A 22,686-nucleotide genomic window follows, 5' to 3' on the forward strand; every position below is an offset into this window, starting at 1 on the left:
TTATGTTAATTTTAAAAAAAACCCAAAATGGTGCGAATAAACAAAAAGACAAAATTTACGGACGCAACAAGCAAATTTTTGTATTTGTACAAAAATTTGGAAATTACTATCCCTTTTTATAGGTCCCTCACAAGCCGAAAAGGGAATTCCGTGAAGGGAAATGCAACAAAGGAAATGTGAACCCCAAACCCCCACACATTTTGACACTTTTTCCAATATTCAAAAAAAAAAGCAAACCCAAATCCCAAAAAGGGGACTTCGAATCAAAACGGCTTGCCAGGGGCTAAAACCCCTTGAAAACTATAAATCTTGACTAAACTCGACTAACTTGCAGAAATTTTTTTGCCCCCCATTTCCTGGACCCGTCAAGGGGCGCCCAACCCTGCCCCGGCCCAATAATGGAGTTTAGAAAGAAAACGCAGCTTCTACCTGAAACGGCATGTCCGGGCGGGAAAAAGGGTAGCCCGGTTTCAGGAACCCCAAAGTGCCTCAAAAATGGAGAAAAGTTGTTTTTTCCCAAAAAATTTTGGAGGGACCGAAGGGGTTCATCCTGAATTTATTTTAATCTAAAAAAATAAAATAATTGTGTGCGAATAAACAAAGACTGAAAACGACTTTCAACAAGCAAAGTTTAGTATTTGAAACAAAAATTTTGGTATTACTATACTTTTTTGGGTCCCTCACAGATGCTCAAAAGGGAATTCCTGGGGAATAAAATTGCAACATTTGATGTAACACCACCCCCACCCCTTTTTGACACTTAACCAATTTTCAAAAAAAAAAAGCGAACCATCCCTAAAAGGGTATTTCGAATTTTAAAACCTGCTTGCCACGCTGAAATTTTCCAACTAAAAATACTTGACAAACCACAAATACTTGCAAAAATTTTGGGTGTTTGGGGGCCGTTCGGGATCAGTAAACCCCCCTTTTCAACCCGGGTTCCGGCAGATAAAGGAGTTTAGCAGCAAACCGCTTCTATTTTGCACGGAAATGTCCAGCGGAAAAAGGGGGGTACCCGGATCAGGAAACCAAAAATTTGCCTGCACATGGAGAAAAGGGGTTTTTTCCCCAAAAAATTTGGAGGGACCAAAGGGGGTTCACCCCAAAAATTTTTAAGTTAATTTTAGAAATGAAAATAATTGTGCGAAAAAAAACAATAGACTAAAATACGACTCAACAACAAAGTTTAGTATTTTTTACAAAAATTTGGTTTTACTTAGGGTTTATAGGCCCCACCCAACAGATCTCAAAAGGGAAATTTTCCTGTGAATGAAATGCAACATTGTATTTTGAACCCCCCCCACCCCACACATTTGACACTTTCCAATATCAAATAAAAAACAAACCCAAATCCCTAAAAGGGAAAAATTTCGAACCCCTTAACTGTTTGCCACCCCTGAAACTTGAAACTAAAAATCCCTTGCCTAAACTCGCCCAAACTTCAGAAGATTGTTTTTGGGGGGGCCATTCGGGATCAGCCCAAGGGCGTCAACCCGACTAATTCAATACTGTTGATACATCGGTCAGCTAAAAAAGCAACGAAAAATAAGTACCCCTGGTACCCTCAGATTAACAAACTAAACTCACCCTCCCCCCCCCCCCCCCCCCCCCCCTGCATCTGGTCGTACAATCTTCTTATTTCGTATTTGATTTCTTAACATTGTCTTCGTAAGCCGTCCTATTTTCCCCTCTGATTATCTCTGAACTCAGTTAAAGCTTTTGTAATGCTCAGTTAACAAGCTTGCTGCCTTTTAATGCTAGTTTCCCTATCTTCGTCCGTTTCTGATTGTTTTTGATTGTTAAAGTTTACACAATTTACTCATCACAGCAATTTTCTTCGAAGGCATACCAAAACAATTGATAAGGGAAATCATGTTTTAAGTTTTTTACAACTGACAACTGAACCCGGAAAATTCTGATAATATTCAAGTCAGTTGAAATATTTTTTTCTCATGGTGAATTTTTCCGTTCAGAAAAAAAGTAGTATTTTTGGATAATACTCCCATGCCGATCCATCAGCTGTTTTTAATTAAATGTTTTGAATTGAAGATCTTCCATGACTAACAAGTGGGTAAACAAAAATTAGAAAATACCTTTAGAAAAACTCTAGGCTGATGTGCAATGTCTGAAAATTAAAATTTTAAAAACTCGATAATGTAAGACTCTTAATGATCAGTTAGAAAGTTTAAATTTGATGTAAGACCATATTTTTATTTCATTTACAATTGTTATCCTTGATATGTGAAATTATTGAACACAGGAAGCAAAAATGCCCTGTTTTGGACCCGGCGAAAACATACCTACTTCACCCTTTCCCAGAATACACTATTTGCAAGCTGCACATTCTTGTCCATATCGCAACTCATTTGAGACCTGAAAGTTTTCATGATCACAGACAGTATACAACAAAACTTTAGACGCTATAATCATACACATTACAAATTTGATATACGTTAGTATCCTGTTTCATCCTAGTCAAATAGTGAATTCTGAATGAACAGTGATACAAAAAATGACTGATTTTGATAGGACCACTTCGTCGATCATAATGAGATTGAAAACTAAACTTTTTACAGTACCGACCCTTTACTTGACAAAATCTATAAATAATCAGTGACTGACAGTTTACTCTGCTTCATTCTGTGTTAGTCTGTCAAAACCAGTTGGCTGTTTAAAATTCCGACCCCTGAAAAAAACGTGTCTAATATAATGTAATATGGATACAATATACGATATATAAGTCAAAAAGTATCTAAAATAATTTTCTGCAGTATGGATCATCCACATAAAGACCATACCAAGAATTAGAAGCTTCTAAAACTCTAAAATTCTAAAAAGACAACCCCAAAAATTGTCAATGAATTTTCTCGTTTGCATCGTCAATTTGTTGTAGCTAAAGTAATAAGGAAAATCATACTCGTATTTGTTCTTGTTGATCAATATTAATATATTATGACAGTAAAACTATGATAACCACAACAGTGCCACACAAAAATGAAGCAGGCATTATCAGTTATTAATTTATCTCAAATCTAAATCTGTATACGCTCTTGCACACATAAATCTCTCTCTGCCATGAACATGGCCTAACCTTTCAAACTTATGATTTAAAACATAAACCTAAACTAAAACTCGAACTGGCTCGCCTATTCACCAAACCAAGACAATAACAATTTAGCTTAGATAATTATATTTTTCTATATTTGTATAATAAGTATTATATTGACTAGTGGATTGTTTGAGGGGTCAGCACCAGGACCTCTCAAATCTAATATAACATGGCCTCGGCACTTGAAACCTCTTCAACCTCCCCTGAATTTATTTTTAAATATTGATAATTGTTTGATTGTGCCGTAAAAATAAATATTTGTTTTATTAAATATTTGTTTTATTAAACAAGTTATTAGTTAACAAAGTTTATCAATTCATTGCATATGTTTTACAATAAATTAACATCTTTGCAAATAAAAGCAATTTAGGATTTGTTTTTTGCCTAGGATCATACTGTACACAGATCATACCGATTAATCATCAATCAATAGATTGGATTTTCGTGGGGCGTAGGTACATTTTTTACTACTTTAATAGGTGGTTCTGTCAGCAGAAGAAAGAGGTGATGCACATTTTGTATTATGGAACGCTTGAAACGCTTGACTCCTTCTTCTTACCCACGAAAGAAGGACATCAGACCTAGGAGGTCACTATGAGTTTCTAGAGAAAGTAACAGTTTTTCCTCCTGCGTGAACCTAGCATGGCCGTTGCACTAATCAGTAGAACTTTTCATCCCACTTTTCCGCGGAAGGAACTATGAGTTTTAAGGCCATGAGTGTTTCCGCAGAAAGCAGTACTAAGAGGCCACGGGATATTCATAGGAACTTTTAAATTGAATTTCACATCAACATGTCGTATGTGATTTGCTTGCAAATCACAGCAAAGTATGTGTTTATACTGTACAATAAAGTGATGCGCGTGAGATCAAACCTATTGAAGGATTGAGACGAAAATTCACGTATTACAACTATTTGTTACTCAATAAGTAATTATCACTTTAGTATCCTTTTATCCTTTGTATCCTGGGGAAGAGATACTTTGTTACTTTAATAGTGAAGTTCTGTTCAGCTGAAAGAAAGAGTGATCACATTTTGTATTATGAACGCTTGTAACGCTGTAACTCCTTCCTTGTTACCCCCTTGAAGTCCCAAATTATTTTTCCTGATGAAAGCTTCAAAATAACCGAGAAATCGACCCTTGTTATAACTCATTTTGATGACTGTTCCTGACCTAAAATTTGCACGAGAAATCGATTTAACAGGTTTTCAGAACCTTAAACACTTAATTGACATTATCCCTCAAATTGACGTTTTATAGTTGATCAAAAAAAAAAAAAAAAAAAAAAAATGGGGGGGGGGGGGGGGGGGGGGGGGGGGGGCGAAGCATCAACATCATATATTTTGATCCTTAGGTTTTCTACTCATAACCTAGGGCTAGGGGTTAAGCTGAAACCGAAAGATCGAGGCAATCGTAAAACCACAACATTTTCTCCTACAACACAAATCAAATCCATCAAAGGAATTTAAGAAAATCTGCGTCTTTCCCCTGCTTCGCTGCAGTATTTCCAACTTGATCACTAAAGACCTGTTTTTCCTTCATTATCGCATCAATTGTTGAACAATTACACTAAGTTCTTTTGTTTCTCTCCCCGGCAACTAATCAAATATCAATGTTAATTTTAAGTTTTACCCCTAAAACTGCTCATAGATATTGAGCCGAGTCCATTTCTTTTACTTGAGTCCATTCTCAATCTTTACTTGATCCGATTCTTTATGAGTCCCAATCTTTACTTGAGCAATTTCTCTTTTGAGCTGATTACATGGTTTTTGTGCTTGAAGACAATATATTGGTAAGTAAGTAATAAGTAAAAAGTATGACATATCATCATAACACATTCTGTACAAAGTAAACAAATCATATATGGAAAAATATAAAGATCTTTACCGCCAAAATTAATAGATTATTAACTACATGTTTTAGAAGTTTTCAGGTCAAGACAAACTCTGATCCTTAGCCTTAAACTGGTTTGTCTTGACAGAAATAACGATTGGTAACACGAGAGTTCCACTAAGCCTGATATAGTGCCATGTCCAGCAACATGTTTGTTTCTGCAAGACCAATAAACAAAAACTTTGGTTTATACTTGACTGCTCAACGCAAAGTGTCAAAGTCCTGATGCATTCCCAGCAATGTACGGAATAAATGGACATATATTCGACTGAATTCCAGGCAAGATGGTGGCATTCAACCTGTTATGGAGATGTTTTTGTAGTTTTTCAAGAATTTTTGAGCTGTTTTGTAGAATAGATCAATATAATTTAATTAACTGGCTCATCAATCAATAAGGCCGTAGTTAGCAAAGTGGGGAAGCTTGTGTAGAAAGGGGTTGTATCGAAAATAACGTGGCTTCAATGCAGACTTTGCAGTTAATCATCTCGAAATTTAACTATTGTCAATAGTTGCATTTATTGTGCATATTTTGTCCCACACATCTGACAAATATGAATGGAGTCCCACTTCGGTACAGTTTAATGCACAGCGAGCAAATTTCACAATCTACTAATATAAAATGCGAACATATAATATAGTAATATATGAACAACATGAGACACTAAACTTCTTGAGCAGAGAAGGTCCTATACACGTTTACCTTCTAGCCAGGTTATCATTCCAGTATTATAAAGATGCCTTTAACAAATTTATTGAATATAGCTAATATAAAAACTGTATACCCTTAAAGACAAGGAATGAGTCGACTGCCCCTGTTTAATACCCATGGTGATGGATCAAAATCCAGCACTTCTTCCTCCAACAAGGTGGGCATTATCCTTAAGTTATAAGCACATCTCAACCTTGAACCGGCCCCTGAAGAAGCTGGTACGTGCGGACAGTGTTTTCAGATCATCGAAAGATCAAACTATCGGTGGCATGCTTGTACACATAAGTAACCGTGCCATGGAACTTTAAACGTTGATAATTGGAGGAAGAAACAACTGCAAGCCAGATCAGAACCAGACTCCGAAAGTCTAAGGGCGGTTTTCCCGGGGGCCCTGTCGACCCAGGTGCCTTGCTTGTGGAAAATGTTATTTTACAAAATTTCCTGTCCCCCTGTTGCCAATTTTTTAGTGTCACCAATCTAACCAAGTTTTTTCCCTATAACTAGTATATATCTTGTCAGAGTTTATAAACCTCATTTCTTTAATGGATGTAAACTTGGAAACAGCGTATTCGGTTAACTTCCTCAATCACCCTAAAATTCTCTAACCATCGAGTCAACATAAAGAAAAGGTATAAGAAGTGTAAATTAGTTAACCATTTTTAGATATTGATCATGATTTAGATTTAGTACCATAGCCTGCTATAATTCCTCACTTATCACACCTTTTCTGTCATTATAGTAGACGCTTTAGTTTTGACCTAAATATTAGTAAAGCAGACAAAGAAAAGGCTATGGGAAGCTAGAGAGGGGTTCTACCAACACCCAATTGAAGAAACCTTGAACGTTTTGGTATGAACACCCCTTGATAGTAACCATCTACTTTTTAAATCAGCCAGATCTTAGTTTTAGTTTTAGTATATTTGTAGATTTTACATTAGTTAAACCATTATTCAGAACGTGCATTAAATTTTTTTTACTTAAGTATAAATTTTACAGTTTTGTTGTGATTTTAAGGTGATTTTTCCGAGAATCAGTTATCAGTAGTTAGATAAGAGATAAATAAGAGTACATTTTTAACGGCTTACAGTTCTTTTTTTAAATTTCAGTTCATCAATTTTTCCCACTGCTTTTAGTTTGTAAATTTATTCTCAAATGTATATGAATCGTATTTGTTGTAGTTACTTTAATGATATAATTCTCAGAATTGATGTAAATAAACGATGCAAAGACTTTCGAAGATCGAATACAAACCGCTTTCTTTATTGTAGAATCCAGCCCAATAAATAATATATTATTTATCTGTGCCCATTTTTACGACACACGGCATCACTTAAAACGCGAATTCTGCAAAAGCCGTAAAAGTATACAACTGAAACGTTATTTGAGACTGGTCAAATGACTTAAATGACGCCTAAATCACATGAAAAATAAAAATAGGTCAAAAAATAAAGTTTTAGAGCCCCCAAAATTTGGTACCCCAAGTGGTGTCCCAAAAACGCGAATAAATAGTAATAATTGTTTTAGTCTCTTTGAGTCCTTGAACACCATTTTAGGTTAGACGGGTTCCTGCTCTCAATCTAACTATCATGACTGAAATATAGATCTACGTGGGGTCGTGGGAAAATCCTGTCCTTAGGCTTTGGCATTAACAACATCACTGAATGATTTCCCACAACAGCTACCAAATATCTTGTGAGCAATAGCCCAGGAGAGTTTAAAATACCGTTTGATCCAAGTGAATTGGTCATCCCTCTATATCTACAACATTGCTGATTCAGCAGACACCTTCGTCAACAAAGCTATTAAAATCTTAATGTTCCTATCTAGAATTGGTTCACAGTAATCCCAAATAAAATCCTGTTATACCTCCATTAGCCCTTTCGTTTAGCAAAGGAGACCTAGTTGGCATATAGGTTAAACAATTATTTAGCGTAAGGGCAACAATTCACTAGCGTCCTTGAGCTTTTTGTTAAGCTCAATTACCCAATATTTAAGATTTCCCCCCATCTTTCTTGATGTTTTTACTCCACAATGAACTATATTGTTTTTAATCACCTACACAAGTAGGATCCTTAGCTTATTTATGGTGAAGCATTCTATTCTTCTTCAGGCAAAGCGGGTGTCCAAAATACATTCCTTTTCCAAGACCCAAATTCTGAGTACGGTATTGATCACAATTATCAGTGTCGTAGAGGTATGAAACTTTTCTCAACTTTTTCTGAACAATCTGCATGAATATAGCAAGAACAGTGTTGTGAGTGCACTGAAAAACTGTTGATGCTTCACTGATGCAGGATGCTGCATCTTGATCTGATGACTCAACAAATTTAGCAATTTTCAGATATGTTTCCATCAACATTTTTCTCTATTTTCTGATAACCTTTAAAACATTCCTGCTAACCGAAATTTTAACACATTTTTATTATTTAAAACATAAAGAATTTAATATTACCATTTTGCCCTAGTACAAGATGGGTTAAAAAGAACCAGTGTAAATCAATCTGCGATTGCACATGGCTTGTTATATTTGTTTTAAGCATGATTTAGCCAGTGCGCTCATAATGTTTTACTTCAACACCCAACTTTTAAGATGTTTATCCAACGTTGCTAATATTAAGTCGATGTATCATGATAGTGGCTGAATAAAATGAGGCAGGGTCAGTTTGTTTATTTATACAGCAAAGAGGTGTGGTATGAGTTAAAGACCGAGAGGCTAGGAGATAGTGATGACTCAAAACATATCTAACTACTGCAATAAATCCAAACTCTCAAAGCTATAAGGCTGACGATCGGTAAAGTAACCTGACCTGAGTTTAAGGCCAGAGGGGGGGGTAAATGGCACTTTTCTAGTTTTCACATATTTGATAATAGCTGCTGGAGACAAACAAGAAGAAAAAAACCAGATCAAAATCTGACCTTGCGTTCCTGAGATATCGCGCGCTAAATTTTGAGGTTTACCTGTAATTACATGTTGAACTGGATCTTTAAACGGCTGTAACTTTTTTGACCTTTCGATTCCTTAGTTGAGAAAACCGGCCACTCCCTGATCTTGAGGTTTGGTACAGTGGTTCCTTAGACAATTATCCTCATTTATTATGTGAGCGATTTTTGTTATTTGACTCGGTTCTTGAATTATGAGGTTAACTATGTCAAAAATTCGGAAAATTTAGCTGGTTAACCTCATAATTCGAGAACCGAGTCAAATAAAAAAAATCGGTCACATAATAAATGAGGATAATTGTCCAAGGAACCACTGTACCAAATCTCAATATCAGGGGGTGGCTGGTTTTCTCAACTAAGGAATCGAAAGGTCAAAAAATGTGTTTTGAGATAGATGCAATTTAGTGTTTTCAAAATTTTGAATATTCACTGGAATGTATCACAGTTCGTTAGTTAGGACTTTTTATAAACTTAATAACGTTTGCTTGATCAGACCTGGCCGTCCCCTAAATGATTTTAGCTACTTTCAGTAGTTAATTTCCTTGTATTGTAAAAAATGAGGTTAACCAAGACTTCCTGTAAACACTAACTACTTAAAATTTGGTTGTTAACCTCGCTTTAGACCATATAACACTGGGATTGGTTTATCAATATGTTATTATATATGTAGTAAAACATTTGCACAGTATAACGATTAAGTTTTTGAGGTTAAAATATAATTGATTAGTCAGGTATTCAAAAAATGAGAGGTTAACCTCATTTTTTAGCCATTTACGGGTAAAATCTTCTACTAAAATATGGTCAGTTCGAATCACCTTTGTCACGTGATTATAGTTGTAGGCATTGTGATACCAATAGATACCTCACTTCGATATTGTGGTACATTACATAAATAAGAATCGTATGTATATTCCCTACGGTACCAAAATGTGTTGGTTAACCTCATTTTTTTCATTTTCCCAAGATAAAAGAAAGTCAATCAACACGTCATCTATTTAGAAATGTGTATACCGTAAACTTACGATGAAAATAATAACTCTATCATTTGATCTATTCTCGCTATATCTAAAAGACGAGGTTAACCTCATTTAATCACGTTTGGATATTACTTTTTCTGACAATTATGAACCTAAAATTTAGAGTTTACATTTGCTGACCGAAATAACAAAAAATTATGGCGTGTAATAAAATATTAACCTCAATTTTATTAACCTCAATGTTGTATAGTCAATTTTGTGAAAATCGGTTAACCTCAATTATAAAATAAAGTTAATCAGCTACAAATATGTGAATAGCGGCAATGTTTTTGTCATTAAAAATTAAATCGATTTAGAAAATAATATTTTGGTAGAATTTTTTGACCCCTTACCCCCCCCCCCCCCCCCTCTGGCCTTAAACTTGAAATTGTATGACAGTTTTTTCAAGCTTGAAGCTTCATACCATTTAAGCCATATCATGTGAATCATATTCAAGGAACTTTGGGAAAAATACCATTCTCACTGTAATCTACTCATCCAAATTTCCGATAAACTTAGCTACAACAGTAGTCAGTGAGCACGAATCTTTGGGTAATTGCTAGTAGGGGGTCTTGTTAAAAGATCATAGATCTTGTAGGGGCATCATTAAATAAAAATTTAAAGGGAATAAAAGGTACCCCTTCAGCACTTGTGCTACAAATATACTAACACTAGCTATACTATACTCCACTAGAAACGTTAAGCAAGACATAAAGTGTATTGTTTCATTTTCGAAATGACATGATTAAGAGTTGAGAGTAGCGCTCGATTTTGTACAATACTCCAAATTTTAAACACAGACCAGTGAATGTGCGCGGCGCGCACCTACATCCATTTGCTGTGTACTATATAAATTACTATACTATGTGTATATAGTGATGAGACATTATTACTTGATTGATGATGTCAACCCTTCCAGATCGTTGCTTACCTAATTAACAGAGCAACGATCTATTTAAAAAACCTAATCAAATTTCTCAATAGAATGAACATTTATAAAATACTTTTATGCCACACAATTGACAATATAAAATTGGATAAAATCAAAAATAATCGTTCTGTCATAAAATGGGATATTATATATATAGTAATAATAAGCTATAGTAATAGTAATAATAAGCTATAGTAAATTCGACTTTTTGCTCAAAACTTGATACATGTTTCGTATCCAAATATCAGAGATATTATGGATACACCATGAAGGAACATCTCTGCGCGGCGTAAGTAAATTTACAAGTTCGCGCGAAAAATTGTCTTATTTTCCTGGCGCTTTGTTCTCGCGCCGGGAGTGAATCACTAATTAGCTAACTACTTCACTAGTATAATCTACAATCTAGATCTACAATACGAAGTAAGAGTTACCACGTTTCTCTTTTATTTCTCCGTTAAGCCTACAATTCTAATAACTAACAATGGAGTATGAGGTCAATTAAATGTCCATAGATATGGATTATAGAAATTATATAAACACATAATTGAACAGCATGAGACAAGTGGAAAACTAACAAACGAATAGATTTCAAGCTCGTAAAGGATCGTTGCTGGATATTGGAGATTTCAAAACTGTAGTCCGACAGTCAAAGTTCTCTTGTCTAACTTTAGTGCGTATCGAACTTGACTCCAGATAGAGCACTTTAGTTCGACAGAGTCGAACCTCAGGGTTTGTCGAACTACATGGTAAGTGACGAACTAGAGTGCGTGTCGAACTTGGGTACGTGTACCGAATTTACCATGGTAAAAACATCTTCACACCGTAAAATGGGCAAAAGCTACAATAACGGTTCCTCCGACATTGTTTACAGCGGGCAATATCCTTTATTTCATTCAATTCTTCTGAAGTGTTCATGACCAAATTACGGTCTTTAGGATCGTCCATTAATAATTTAAGGAGGCTTTTGCCGGGACAACCTATACACCCTTTTAATTTTGACAGGGCACCTCAGAAGTAGATGGTTCTAAAACAAAACATAAATAAATCTAATCCCTTTAAAATAAATATGCTACCTTCTAGCTTACTCATAGAACACAACTCGGAATGAGCTTTTATACTTCATATTCAAATCAAGCGGTAAGTAAATATTGATAATATAACTAACTCTACTGCATTATAATCCACCTTGCGTGGCTGAGAGGACCAATTCGTTCTCTCGACAGTTCAGGACTCAGAACCCCTTAAATTTTTTAATGGCAGGTCTATCCTGTGAAGGCACCAAATAAATCTTTGCAATTCCCATCCAAAATTCTTCTCTAAGAGGGCTATAATCCCATTGTGACGTCCGGTGTTGACGTTAGTGGCGTAACAGCCACAAGATCTTAGTGGCGAGTTGTCTAATGTCTATCCTAAGCTCATCACAATGCTGCATCTTTTCTCCCGTCAATTAGGTAGAGCGACTCCACTTTCAGATTCCGAAGGTCTTCTAACTCATTCTCTTTAGATCGCTGCACTATCTTTGGATTTCTTCAGTCTCCTGAAATATATTATGTCACAATAGATCATTAGATGATACGTAAAGATACTGTACAGGCAATCCATGATTGTTGATTTGTTTGCATACCCAAATATTTCTTTTATATTAGGATGTATTTGAAAAGTAACTTAAAACGACATGCAGAGCGACCAATAACGCCTGAATCAATGCTTGGTAGCACAAACCGGAGGTTAAAAATGAATATTTGACCACATGGTGACATGGTTGTTGCATGGGTCACTTGCAAGTTCATATATCACATACTTGGTTTTACATTTCGGAAAGCAGCGTGGGTTTCAGAGTTCCGACTCCACTTGAGGATATGCTCCTGATAGCGTAATCCAGTTTCTTTATATTTGGGATAACCTCCGAAACAGAAACCATGTCCCCCTCCGCCGCTTTTGTGGTGATGTAGAATGGCTTCAGTACCGCAATAGCTTTGGGCAGAAGATCCCAATCGTGAGGAGTCATCTGCAAAATTCTGTTGATCAATACTTAGCCTGTACATTGAGAAGTAAGCTAGGAATTAGGAGGTCCAGCGGACAAGAATTTGTTCCAGTTACATTCCAGGGACATTGATTCTCTAAACTTGATGTTAACTAGTGCTACTCAGAAAATGAGAGATGAGTCAAAAGAGCTGCATGTAAACTGACCTGTTGAGATGCAGACAACGATAACTCTGCATTTTGAGCGGTGATTGTTATTGCATATTTTTTATTCTGAAAGGCCTGGAACATCATGTAATAACTGTTCCATCTCGTGTCCACTGCAACTGGTCTGATGAGAGTTGCCTCTACTGCTTGATTTTCATTCAGTAGACGTTTACCTGCATGTGCGGGATAGTTTAACATATGATAGTTAAGAAATGATAAACGCAAGTCGTAACAACTTAACAATGATAGTTTTGCCAAGATTATGTCACTCAACGAACATGTACCTACGGCAACATTTTAATCAAACGTTATTAATGTGTACATTTCAGTAAGAAAATATTTTGAATCAGCCGTTATTATCAGATTAAGTATGTGACAATGAAATCATCAAACAGAAAACCTAAGGTAAATGTAGTGATTCTCACCTGCAGGGGTTCTAAACTCCTTGATAAGACTCTTGATCTTTTTGATAAGCCGGTTAACTCCACTTTGAGAAAAACAGAATTCTTTACGATGAGATTCAGTAGATGGAGAAAACAGGATCCAGGCGGACAAAGCCTTTTTCATGTTCGAAGCAGTGTCGCTGATAACGCAGTGAAGTTTCTCTTCGGACAGACCCCATGCCTGCAGTACAAATGACACATTGTTCTTTAACGAGTCACGTAATAATTTGTAATTAGAAACTATGTGGGCAGCTAACGGTTAATATTTTCTACTATCAAAAAGCTAAGCGCACTCTGATGAACTCGAAATGAGCATGTATTTCGAATTTTACAATCTATATAGCATTGGCAGTCCTGAGTTCTGAGTTTGAACTTTGATCATGGGGTTAGAAATGACACAAATTAGATATATATATGAGCTAAATTATTCAGATTTAACGATAGAACTTACCGGTATGTGCTCGGTTATAGGGAAGGCATCTCAGTACAATAACTTTTCTTTCGAAGTTTGTAGTTACGAAGTGTATTATGACCCCCAAATAGGAATCCAGCGCTTTTGACAACCAAACATCACAGCTCAGACTGTAATCAGCTCCTTTCAGTCAATAAATTTCTTCAGTTTAAACTGTACTCTATCATATAATTCAGGAAACAGTTTTGTGCGCACCACCTTCTCTGAGGGTATGTCAAACTTCTTGTTCAAACCTGAATGAGCCGGAAGTCAGATGATCTTAATTTATCTGTAAATAATTATCCAACAAATGATTGTCAATCTGCTGCTAATTTACTTAATAGCAATCAATTTTATCATCACAAAGAACTCAATTGGAATTGTAATCTGGAGTCATCACAGCTCGAGCCTAGAAAAGTTGTTTTTTTATTGAGCTAAGTTATTAAAAACGTCCCAAATCAATCTTACCGTCAACAAACTGTTGAAATTGTTCATTCTCAACAGTCGTGTATGGGAGCATCTGATCAATAATTCATTTCAGGAGCAACTTTTTAGATCTTTTTGACGTTCATCAGTCTAGTAACAGTGGCGCCGCTCCAGACTGCCCCCAGTGTGGGCTGATTAGAAGTCTGATAGAAGCCAAGGACTCCAAATATGGACTTCCTCCAGGATCTGGCACAGTAAAGAATGTCCACACACCGGAAACATTCCTTTTGGATTGAGACATCCTAGCCTAAGGCATGTGACAAGCACCTGCAGCAAAGCACAGATTAGATTAGATTAGATTAGGAATAATGACATAAACATCATCACTAGTTTTAAACAATCTTTCTGATTTCCTCATTATCAGAACTGTGAACATTTAATATTAGCCTGTACTGGCTCAATAAAATGTGACCTCCAGATCAGTAAATTTAGGGGTGCTGGAAGAGCTGCATAGAGTCCACTAGTATTTAATATTAGCCTGTACTGGCTCAATAAAATGTGACCTCCAGATCAGTAAAATTAAGGGTGCTGGAAGAGCTGCATAGAGTCCACTAGTATTTAATTATCCTGTACTGGCTCAATAAAATGTGACCTCCAGATCAGTTAAATTAGGGGTGCTGGAAGAGCTGCATAGAGTCCACTAGTATTTAATATTAGCCTGTACTGGCTCAATAAAATGTGACCTCCAGATCAGTAAAATTAGGGGTGCTGGAAGAGCTGCATAGAGTCCACTAGTATTTAATATTAGCCTGTACTGGCTCAATAAAATGTGACCTCCAGATCAGTAAAATTAAGGGTGCTGGAAGAGCTGCATAGAGTCCACTAGTATTTAATATTAGCCTGTACTGGCTCAATAAAATGTGACCTCCAGATCAGTAAAATTAGGGGTGCTGGAAGAGCTGCATAGAGTCCACTAGTATTTAATATTAGCCTGTACTGGCTCAATAAAATGTGACCTCCAGATCAGTAAAATTAAGGGTGCTGGAAGAGCTGCATAGAGTCCACTAGTATTTAATATTAGCCTGTACTGGCTCAATAAAATGTGACCTCCAGATCAGTAAAATTAGGGGTGCTGGGAGAGCTGCATAGAGTCCACTAGTATTTAATATTAGCCTGTACTGGCTCAATAAAATGTGACCTCCAGATCAGTAAATTTAGGGGTGCTGGAAGAGCTGCATAGAGTCCACTAGTATTTAATATTAGCATGTACTGGCTCAAAAAAATGTGACCTCCAGATCAGTAAAATTAGGGGTGCTGGAAGAGCTGCATAGAGTCCACTAGTATTTAATATTAGCCTGTACTGGCTCAATAAAATGTGACCTCCAGATCAGTAAAATTAGGGGTGCTGGAAGAGCTGCATAGAGTCCACTAGTATTTAATATTAGCCTGTACTGGCTCAATAAAATGTGACCTCCAGATCAGTAAATTTAGGGGTGCTGGAAGAGCTGCATAGAGTCCACTAGTATTTAATATTAGCCTGTACTGGCTCAATAAAATATGACCTCCAGATCAGTAAAATTAGGGGTGCTGGAAGAGCTGCATAGAGTCCACTAGTATTTGATATTAGCCTGTACTGGCTCAATAAAATGTGACCTCCAGATCAGTAAATTTAGGGGTGCTGGAAGAGCTGCATAGAGTCCACTAGTATTTAATATTAGCCTGTACTGGCTCAATAAAATGTGACCTCCAGATCAGTAAATTTAGGGGTGCTGGAAGAGCTGCATAGAGTCCACTAGTATTTAATATTAGCCTGTACTGGCTCAATAAAATGTGACCTCCAGATCAGTTAAATTAAGGGTGCTGGAAGAATTTGCATAGAGTCCACTAGTATTTAATATTAGCATGTACTGGCTCAAAAAAATGTGACCTCCAGATCAGTAAAATTAGGGGTGCTGGAAGAGCTGCATAGAGTCCACTAGTATTTAATATTAGCCTGTACTGGCTCAATAAAATGTGACCTCCAGATCAGTAAAATTAGGGGTGCTGGAAGAGCTGCATAGAGTCCACTAGTATTTAATATTAGCCTGTACTGGCTCAATAAAATGTGACCTCCAGATCAGTAAATTTAGGGGTGCTGAAAGAGCTGCATAGAGTCCACTAGTATTTAATATTAGCCTGTACTGGCTCAATAAAATGTGACCTCCAGATCAGTAAATTTAGGGGTGCTGGAAGAGCTGCATAGAGTCCACTAGTATTTAATATTAGCCTGTACTGGCTCAATAAAATGTGACCTCCAGATCAGTAAAATTAGGGGTGCTGGAAGAGCTGCATAGAGTCCACTAGTATTTAATATTAGCCTGTACTGGCTCAATAAAATGTGACCTCCAGATCAGTTAAATTAAGGGTGCTGGAAGAATTTGCATAGAGTCCACTAGTATTTAATATTAGCCTGTACTGGCTCAATAAAATATGACCTCCAGATCAGTAAAATTAGGGGTGCTGAAAGAGCTGCATAGAGTCCACTAGTATTTAATATTAGCCTGTACTGGCTCAATAAAATGTGACCTCCAGATCAGTAAAATTAAGGGTGCTGGAAGAGCTGCATAGAGTCCACTAGTATTTAATATTAGTCTGTACTGGCTCAATAAAATATGACCTCCAGATCAGTAAAATTAGGGGTGCTGGAAGAGCTGCATAGAGTCCACTAGTATTTAATATTAGCCTGTACTGGCTCAATAAAATGTGACCTCCAGATCAGTAAATTTAGGGGTGCTGGAAGAGCTGCATAGAGTCCACTAGTATTTAATATTAGCCTGTACTGGCTCAATAAAATGTGACCTCCAGATCAGTAAAATTAGGGGTGCTGGAAGAGCTGCATAGAGTCCACTAGTATTTAATATTAGCCTGTACTGGCTCAATAAAAGGTGACCTCCAGATCAGTAAATTTAGGGGTGCTGGAAGAGCTGCATAGAGTCCACTAGTATTTAATATTAGCCTGTACTGGCTCAATAAAATGTGACCTCCAGATCAGTAAATTTAGGGGTGCTGGAAGAGCTGCATAGAGTCCACTAGTATTTAATATTAGCCTGTACTGGCTCAATAAAATATGACCTCCAGATCAGTAAAATTAGGGGTGCTGGAAGAGCTGCATAGAGTCCACTAGTATTTAATATTAGCCTGTACTGGCTCAATAAAATGTGACCTCCAGATCAGTAAATTTAGGGGTGCTGGAAGAGCTGCATAGAGTCCACTAGTATTTAATATTAGCCTGTACTGGCTCAATAAAATATGACCTCCAGATCAGTAAAATTAGGGGTGCTGGAAGAGCTGCATAGAGTCCACTAGTATTTAATATTAGCCTGTACTGGCTCAATAAAATGTGACCTCCAGATCAGTTAAATTAGGGGTGCTGGAAGAGCTGCATAGAGTCCACTAGTATTTAATATTAGCCTGTACTGGCTCAATAAAATATGACCTCCAGATCAGTAAAATTAGGGGTGCTGGAAGAGCTGCATAGAGTCCACTAGTATTTAATATTAGCCTGTACTGGCTCAATAAAATGTGACCTCCAGATCAGTAAATTTAGGGGTGCTGGAAGAGCTGCATAGAGTCCACTAGTATTTAATATTGGCCCCAAAAAAGCGGTCCTGGTCCATGGTCGAGCCTTGGCTTTAACGAGTTGGAAGCAACCAGAGAGATGGTTAGATGTATAAATTTGGGGATTGAAGTGGTTTGCAATAACCAGAGAGATGTTAAACAAATTGAACAACAGGTTGAACAAAAAAGCATGTGTAAAAAGTTATCGAGTGATAAAATAGGACAAAGGAGAAAGCATAGATATGATCTTAGGCAGCTAGACGCCAGCTAGCTCATCGCGGTGTCACATGACTTTAATACCACGATATCATTGGTCATCTATATATCCAATGCGAAATATAAATATAGCGCGTTTTTCATGAATTAGTAGCGCCGTACAAAAATTAAGCAGTTTGGAACAAAATTACAAGTTTTCAGTTTACAGAAATATTGAAACATTTCAATTTTGTTTGCATGGAGGTTCTAATGACTTAATAAAGTCGTTTAGATAATAAAAATACTACAAAGATACCAAGTAAACTCACAAATATTGCAACTTGGTTAAAAACAATGCATTTAACTGTTTTGGTGGCGCGCGCGCGCCATCTCAGTCAATTACTCCCATATTTGGTCAAATAGGATAATAGGGACGCAGAATATGCGTCCCTCTAAAAAGTCCGATTCCCTTCATGGTATGCCCCTTTTTCCGCCTTCGGCGGCGCGCGCTTCGCGCGCGAAAAGTGGCATGCAACGTATGTCAACTCAAAACGGCAGCTTTTACTGATTTGCTCGCCCAAAAATTATTACGTGTTTTGGGTTTTTACGGTTTTGCAGCGGAATAAAACGGTTTGGTTTTTTATAGAAAACATAAATCCCAACTTTAATCATAACACTGAAGCTATTTAAAAATCTAACCACAACCTTGACGGATGTAACTCGTCTAAATTTCTTCGAAGTAGCGCGCGCCGTTTTCTTCTCGATGGCAAGTGCTACGATGGCAAGTGCTACAAAGTAGCGCGCGCCGGTCCAGATCATTAACAATGGTCCCGGTCAAAATAATTGGTAGCCCATAACTCTCCAGGGAACCATTTTGTCCTACGTTATGTGAGATGATTCGGAATTAGCGTCCAACAATACACTAATCTTCATTATTCTTTTACAGGAATTTTCTTGACATACGTTGCATGCCACTTTTCGCGCGCGAAGCGCGCGCCGCCGTAACATGTATCAAGAATTTTCCAAAATTTGGGCCAGCGATTTAGTGGGAGCGCAAAACGACAAAAGAAGTAAAAGAAATTCGGTATTATATAAAGATTCACCGGCCTTACATAAAGGTTTCACATAGCCATGTGCCTACGCGTACTGCGTGACGCGCTTGTTTCACAAGTAGGATAGCCGCCTACGGCGGTCGCGCGCTACTGCAAGCGAGAGGGCTCTGGTTAGAGCAACATAAAGGTGTAACTGCTTTACCATCGTAAATCGAGAGAAGTAGAGGAAGAGGTTAGGAAGTTTAAAGGCTATGAGTAGTGGCGTAACGTTACTTTTAGACTCCCCCGCTCCTTTCAAAAAGTGCTCCCCTTTCTGGAGCGCGCTCTCTTTGATCGCAAGATTTGTCTGTGGTCTGAGGGCCATCGAACTCGATGATCGACGCCACAGTTTGTAAATTTTAAATTATTATATGTAGTCAAGGGATGCTCGATGAATACAATAAAATTTTTTAATAAGTTAGCCAGCTACATTTTTGTTTTAATTATGTCAAAGAATAAAAATTGTATTCTATGATGAATTTTGTTAAAATTTGAAATTAAAACGCGCGTTAGTTTGTTATCGCTACGCCGCGCATTTCATCTAAACTGGTTTTAAATTATGTTGTTTACAAGAATCGATCGCTTGTCAGAACATCCCGATTTGTATTTTGTTTGACCATTGTTAATGATCTGGCCCGGCGCGCGCTACTTCGAAGAAATTTAGACGAGTAACATCTGTCAATATTTGGTCAATCATTATATCAGAATCCAAAATCCATATGTTGGTTCGGTCGCAAAGTGTAAACTTTCAGTTATTAGTACCAATCATAAATTGATTCTAATTAATTATTAATTCAAACACTTCCTTTTGTTTGTGACTTGTCAAATACCAATTGGCAGTGCAAATTAAATAATACTAAAATTCAAAGCTTTGTGGCTTGTGCAGACAGTAAAAGCCAGAAATCAAAATGGTGTGCTCTGTGTGCTCTTCCGAAATGTGATTTTTGTGAATCGCGTACTGGCTACTGCATACTGTACAATTTATTTAAAATCTTTGAAGTTTAAAACTGGTTACTGGAGAATGCAGTTGGCCAGCTACTAGAGATGTATTTTGGGGGGGGGGGGGGGGGGGGGGAAGATATGGAGATATAAAATGGACAATTATAGCCAATAGAGTGGATATTATGTCATATGATGAGGGCTGATTACCGATTTAGATCTTGAATAGTTCAAGTTTAAAGGGAAATAGACAAATACCCGAGTGATGAAGTATAATTGTAAAGTGGTGCAGAGGAAACGTACCCTTGCTAATAGATTTGACTGCCACCAACACCATTATCAAACTCGAAAGAAAGGCTACTACTTAGTAGCGTGTTACCGATTTGTTGTAAATTGTAAGATTGGAAATTGTTTTTGTAGTACTAGTCTGTGTGCCTTGTGCGTCGTGCATTTTTGAAGTATCTTAGCTCAATAGGCAATATAATGATCATCACTATTCACTCTACGACCTTTTGGCTAGATTATTAATTAATTAAAATTGAAATTTAAAAACACCACTATTAAGCGTACACTTTTACTCAGCAGTGTCACTACAACTAGTTTACAAAAATACTTTTAAAACTATATATCAAAAGCAAAATAAAGTTCTATGTATAAATTCGTTCATAAAACTTCCAAAAAGCTAATATAATTTAGATAAGTCAAAGAGAGGGTTAAAATTATTAATAAAACATTTTTGCTACCTCAGTGTCAGATAAAGTAAACAAATAAGTCTTCAGTGCGGACTTAAACGCCTCAACAGAATAACATTGTTTAACTGAGTCTGGTAGTGCATTAAAAACTCGTGGACCAACCACACTAAAACTACGATCACCAAAACCCTTGGTTGAACGATAAGGGACTATGAGCCTAACAGTGTGTCCATGGTGAGCATACTTAAACATATCTTGAAGGTACAGTGGCGCTATTCCATTAATAGCCTTAAAAGATAGGAGACATATTTTAAAAATCACTCTTTTAGGTATATTAAGCCAGTGCAATTTATCAAGATCGTCGCCTAGGTGATCAAATTTATATTTTCCAGTTACTGCTTTTGCACAGGCATTTTGAATAAGCTGTAGTTGATGTATGAGGTACTTGGAGATGCCGTAAAACATGGCGTTACAGTAGTCCAAACAAGAAACAACGAGGCTATTAACAATTGTCTTAAGCTGTTTTGTAGTCAGCAGAAACCTTATCTTAGTGAGGTTGCGTAGTGTTAGGAAACATTTCTTCTTCAACTCAACAACATGGTTGCTCATAGTAAGCCCAGAGTCCATATGTATCCCAAGATTCTTAACTGTGCTCACAAATCGAATAGTTGTGTCACTCCCAAAATTCACTCCCTTTATATTGATCTCTCGTAGGACGGACATAGGACCAAAAACGATTATCTGTGTTTTACTGTCATTCATTGCTAGAAAGTATTTTTTCATCCAAGCTCTAATAGATGCAAAGCATCCCCTGAGCTTAGAGAGTAACGTTTCGCACTGGTTGATGGGTTTAAATCTCTTTAAGATCTGGTGGTCATCTGCATACCCATAAATTGTGAAGTCCATTCCTTGTACAAATCTATAGATGGATCTGATATAAAGGTTAAACAGAACAGGTCCCAGAACTGAGCCCTGAGGAACACCAAACTTAATAACTATTTCTTCAGAGAGAGTAGAACCAAGTCGAATTCTCTGAGCACGACCTTTTAGAAAGCTAGTAAACCATTTTAACACAGTGCCCCTTAGTCCTATCTCCTTCATGAGAATGTTCAGTAAGACATCATGGTCTACAGTATCAAACGCCGCCGATAGGTCAAGCATCATGACAACTGTAGCACTCTTTTCATCTGATGCAACTAGAAGATCATTCCATATTCTGATCAATAATGTTTCTGTGCTGAAGGTCTTCTTGTATGCAGACTGTTCTGGGCAGTGGAGATTATGCTTATCTAAGTGATCGTTTAGGCGCTTTAACACCACTCTCTCGATTAGCTTCCCAAGGAAAGTGAGGTTTGAGACAGGGCGAAAGTTTTTCAAGACATTAGGATCAAGAGAGTTACTTTTCAGGAGGGGAACAATATCAGCAAGTTTGACTCCGTCCATTGAACCTTGAGATAAGGATGCATTAACAATCTGTAGAAGTAATGGTAGCAGAATGCTGATGTTCTCTTTAAGCAGTGTAGTAGGTAAGATGTCAGAAGGTGAACATTTGATACCAAACTCGTCAATGATTTCCTTTAGCTCATCTAATGTGACAGGTTCAAAGGTAGACCAGTGGTAGGATTCGGGAGCTTCAGCAGAAGAGTCTGATGGAAGAGTAAACCGATCATGATCCATATCTTTCCTAATGTTATCAATCTTAGATGTAAAGTAGGCGTTAAAGTCTGCTGCTAGCTTTGGAAGATCATCTGTGTAATCTGGCAGAGGATTAGATTGTTTACGGTCTAAATTTCTATTGACCAGCTGCCACAAAGTTCTTGGGTTGCCTTTAGAGTTTTCTACCATATTCTTAAAGTACTCCTTCTTCTTCAGATCAGCCATTTTAGAACATTCTGAGCTGATGTCTCTAAACATGATTTTATCTTCAAGCGTTGCTGTTGGTTTACGAGTTTTTGCCTCGGCTTTTCTTCTCAGCTTTCTGTAGTCCCTGTATTCATTATCAAACCAAGGTGCAGAATCAATAACAGATACCTTCTTGGAGACTATTGGAGCATGCTCATCTAGG

The 22,686-nt window shown here is 37.1% G+C and overlaps 2 protein-coding genes across 3 annotated transcripts in view; one reads left to right on the forward strand and one right to left on the reverse strand.

Annotated features, from left to right (window-relative positions):
• The window catches only part of LOC134814418 (basement membrane-specific heparan sulfate proteoglycan core protein-like), a 160,237-nt gene that overhangs the window by 10,669 nt on the left and 126,882 nt on the right, over window positions 1-22,686 (forward strand). The gene's annotated exons all lie outside the window — the stretch shown is intronic.
• Window positions 12,070-14,212, reverse strand: LOC134814440 (uncharacterized). Of its 2 annotated transcripts, XM_063822556.1 has the most exons (6): window positions 14,150-14,212; window positions 13,682-13,935; window positions 13,213-13,411; window positions 12,788-12,960; window positions 12,399-12,605; window positions 12,070-12,134 (listed from the first exon to the last, which is right to left on the reverse strand). In XM_063822556.1, the coding sequence occupies exons 3-5, from the start codon at window positions 13,352-13,354 to the stop codon at window positions 12,405-12,407; spliced, it is 516 nt and encodes a 171-aa protein (XP_063678626.1). In that variant the 5' UTR covers window positions 13,355-13,411; window positions 13,682-13,935; window positions 14,150-14,212; the 3' UTR covers window positions 12,070-12,134; window positions 12,399-12,404. The 2 variants fall into 2 exon arrangements, with proteins under 2 accessions (XP_063678626.1, XP_063678627.1); XM_063822557.1 differs by lacking the exon at window positions 14,150-14,212 and having other exon boundaries at window positions 13,682-13,957.

Source organism: Bolinopsis microptera, chromosome 4 (assembly GCF_026151205.1).
Source record: "Bolinopsis microptera isolate Bmic1 chromosome 4, MBARI_Bmic_1.0, whole genome shotgun sequence".
NCBI classification, from domain to species: domain Eukaryota; kingdom Metazoa; phylum Ctenophora; class Tentaculata; order Lobata; family Bolinopsidae; genus Bolinopsis; species Bolinopsis microptera.

Bases quoted from the DNA above. Each gene is read 5' to 3' on its own strand.
- LOC134814440 (XM_063822556.1), bottom strand. From the start codon at position 13,354: ATGAAAAAGGCTTTGTCCGCCTGGATCCTGTTTTCTCCATCTACTGAA. The intron at 12,961-13,212 runs GTGAGAATCACT...CCGCACATGCAG, and splicing joins GGAGTTTAGAACCCCTGCAG to GTAAACGTCTACTGAATGAA. The intron at 12,606-12,787 runs GTCAGTTTACAT...AGAATTTTGCAG, and splicing joins CGTTGTCTGCATCTCAACAG to ATGACTCCTCACGATTGGGA.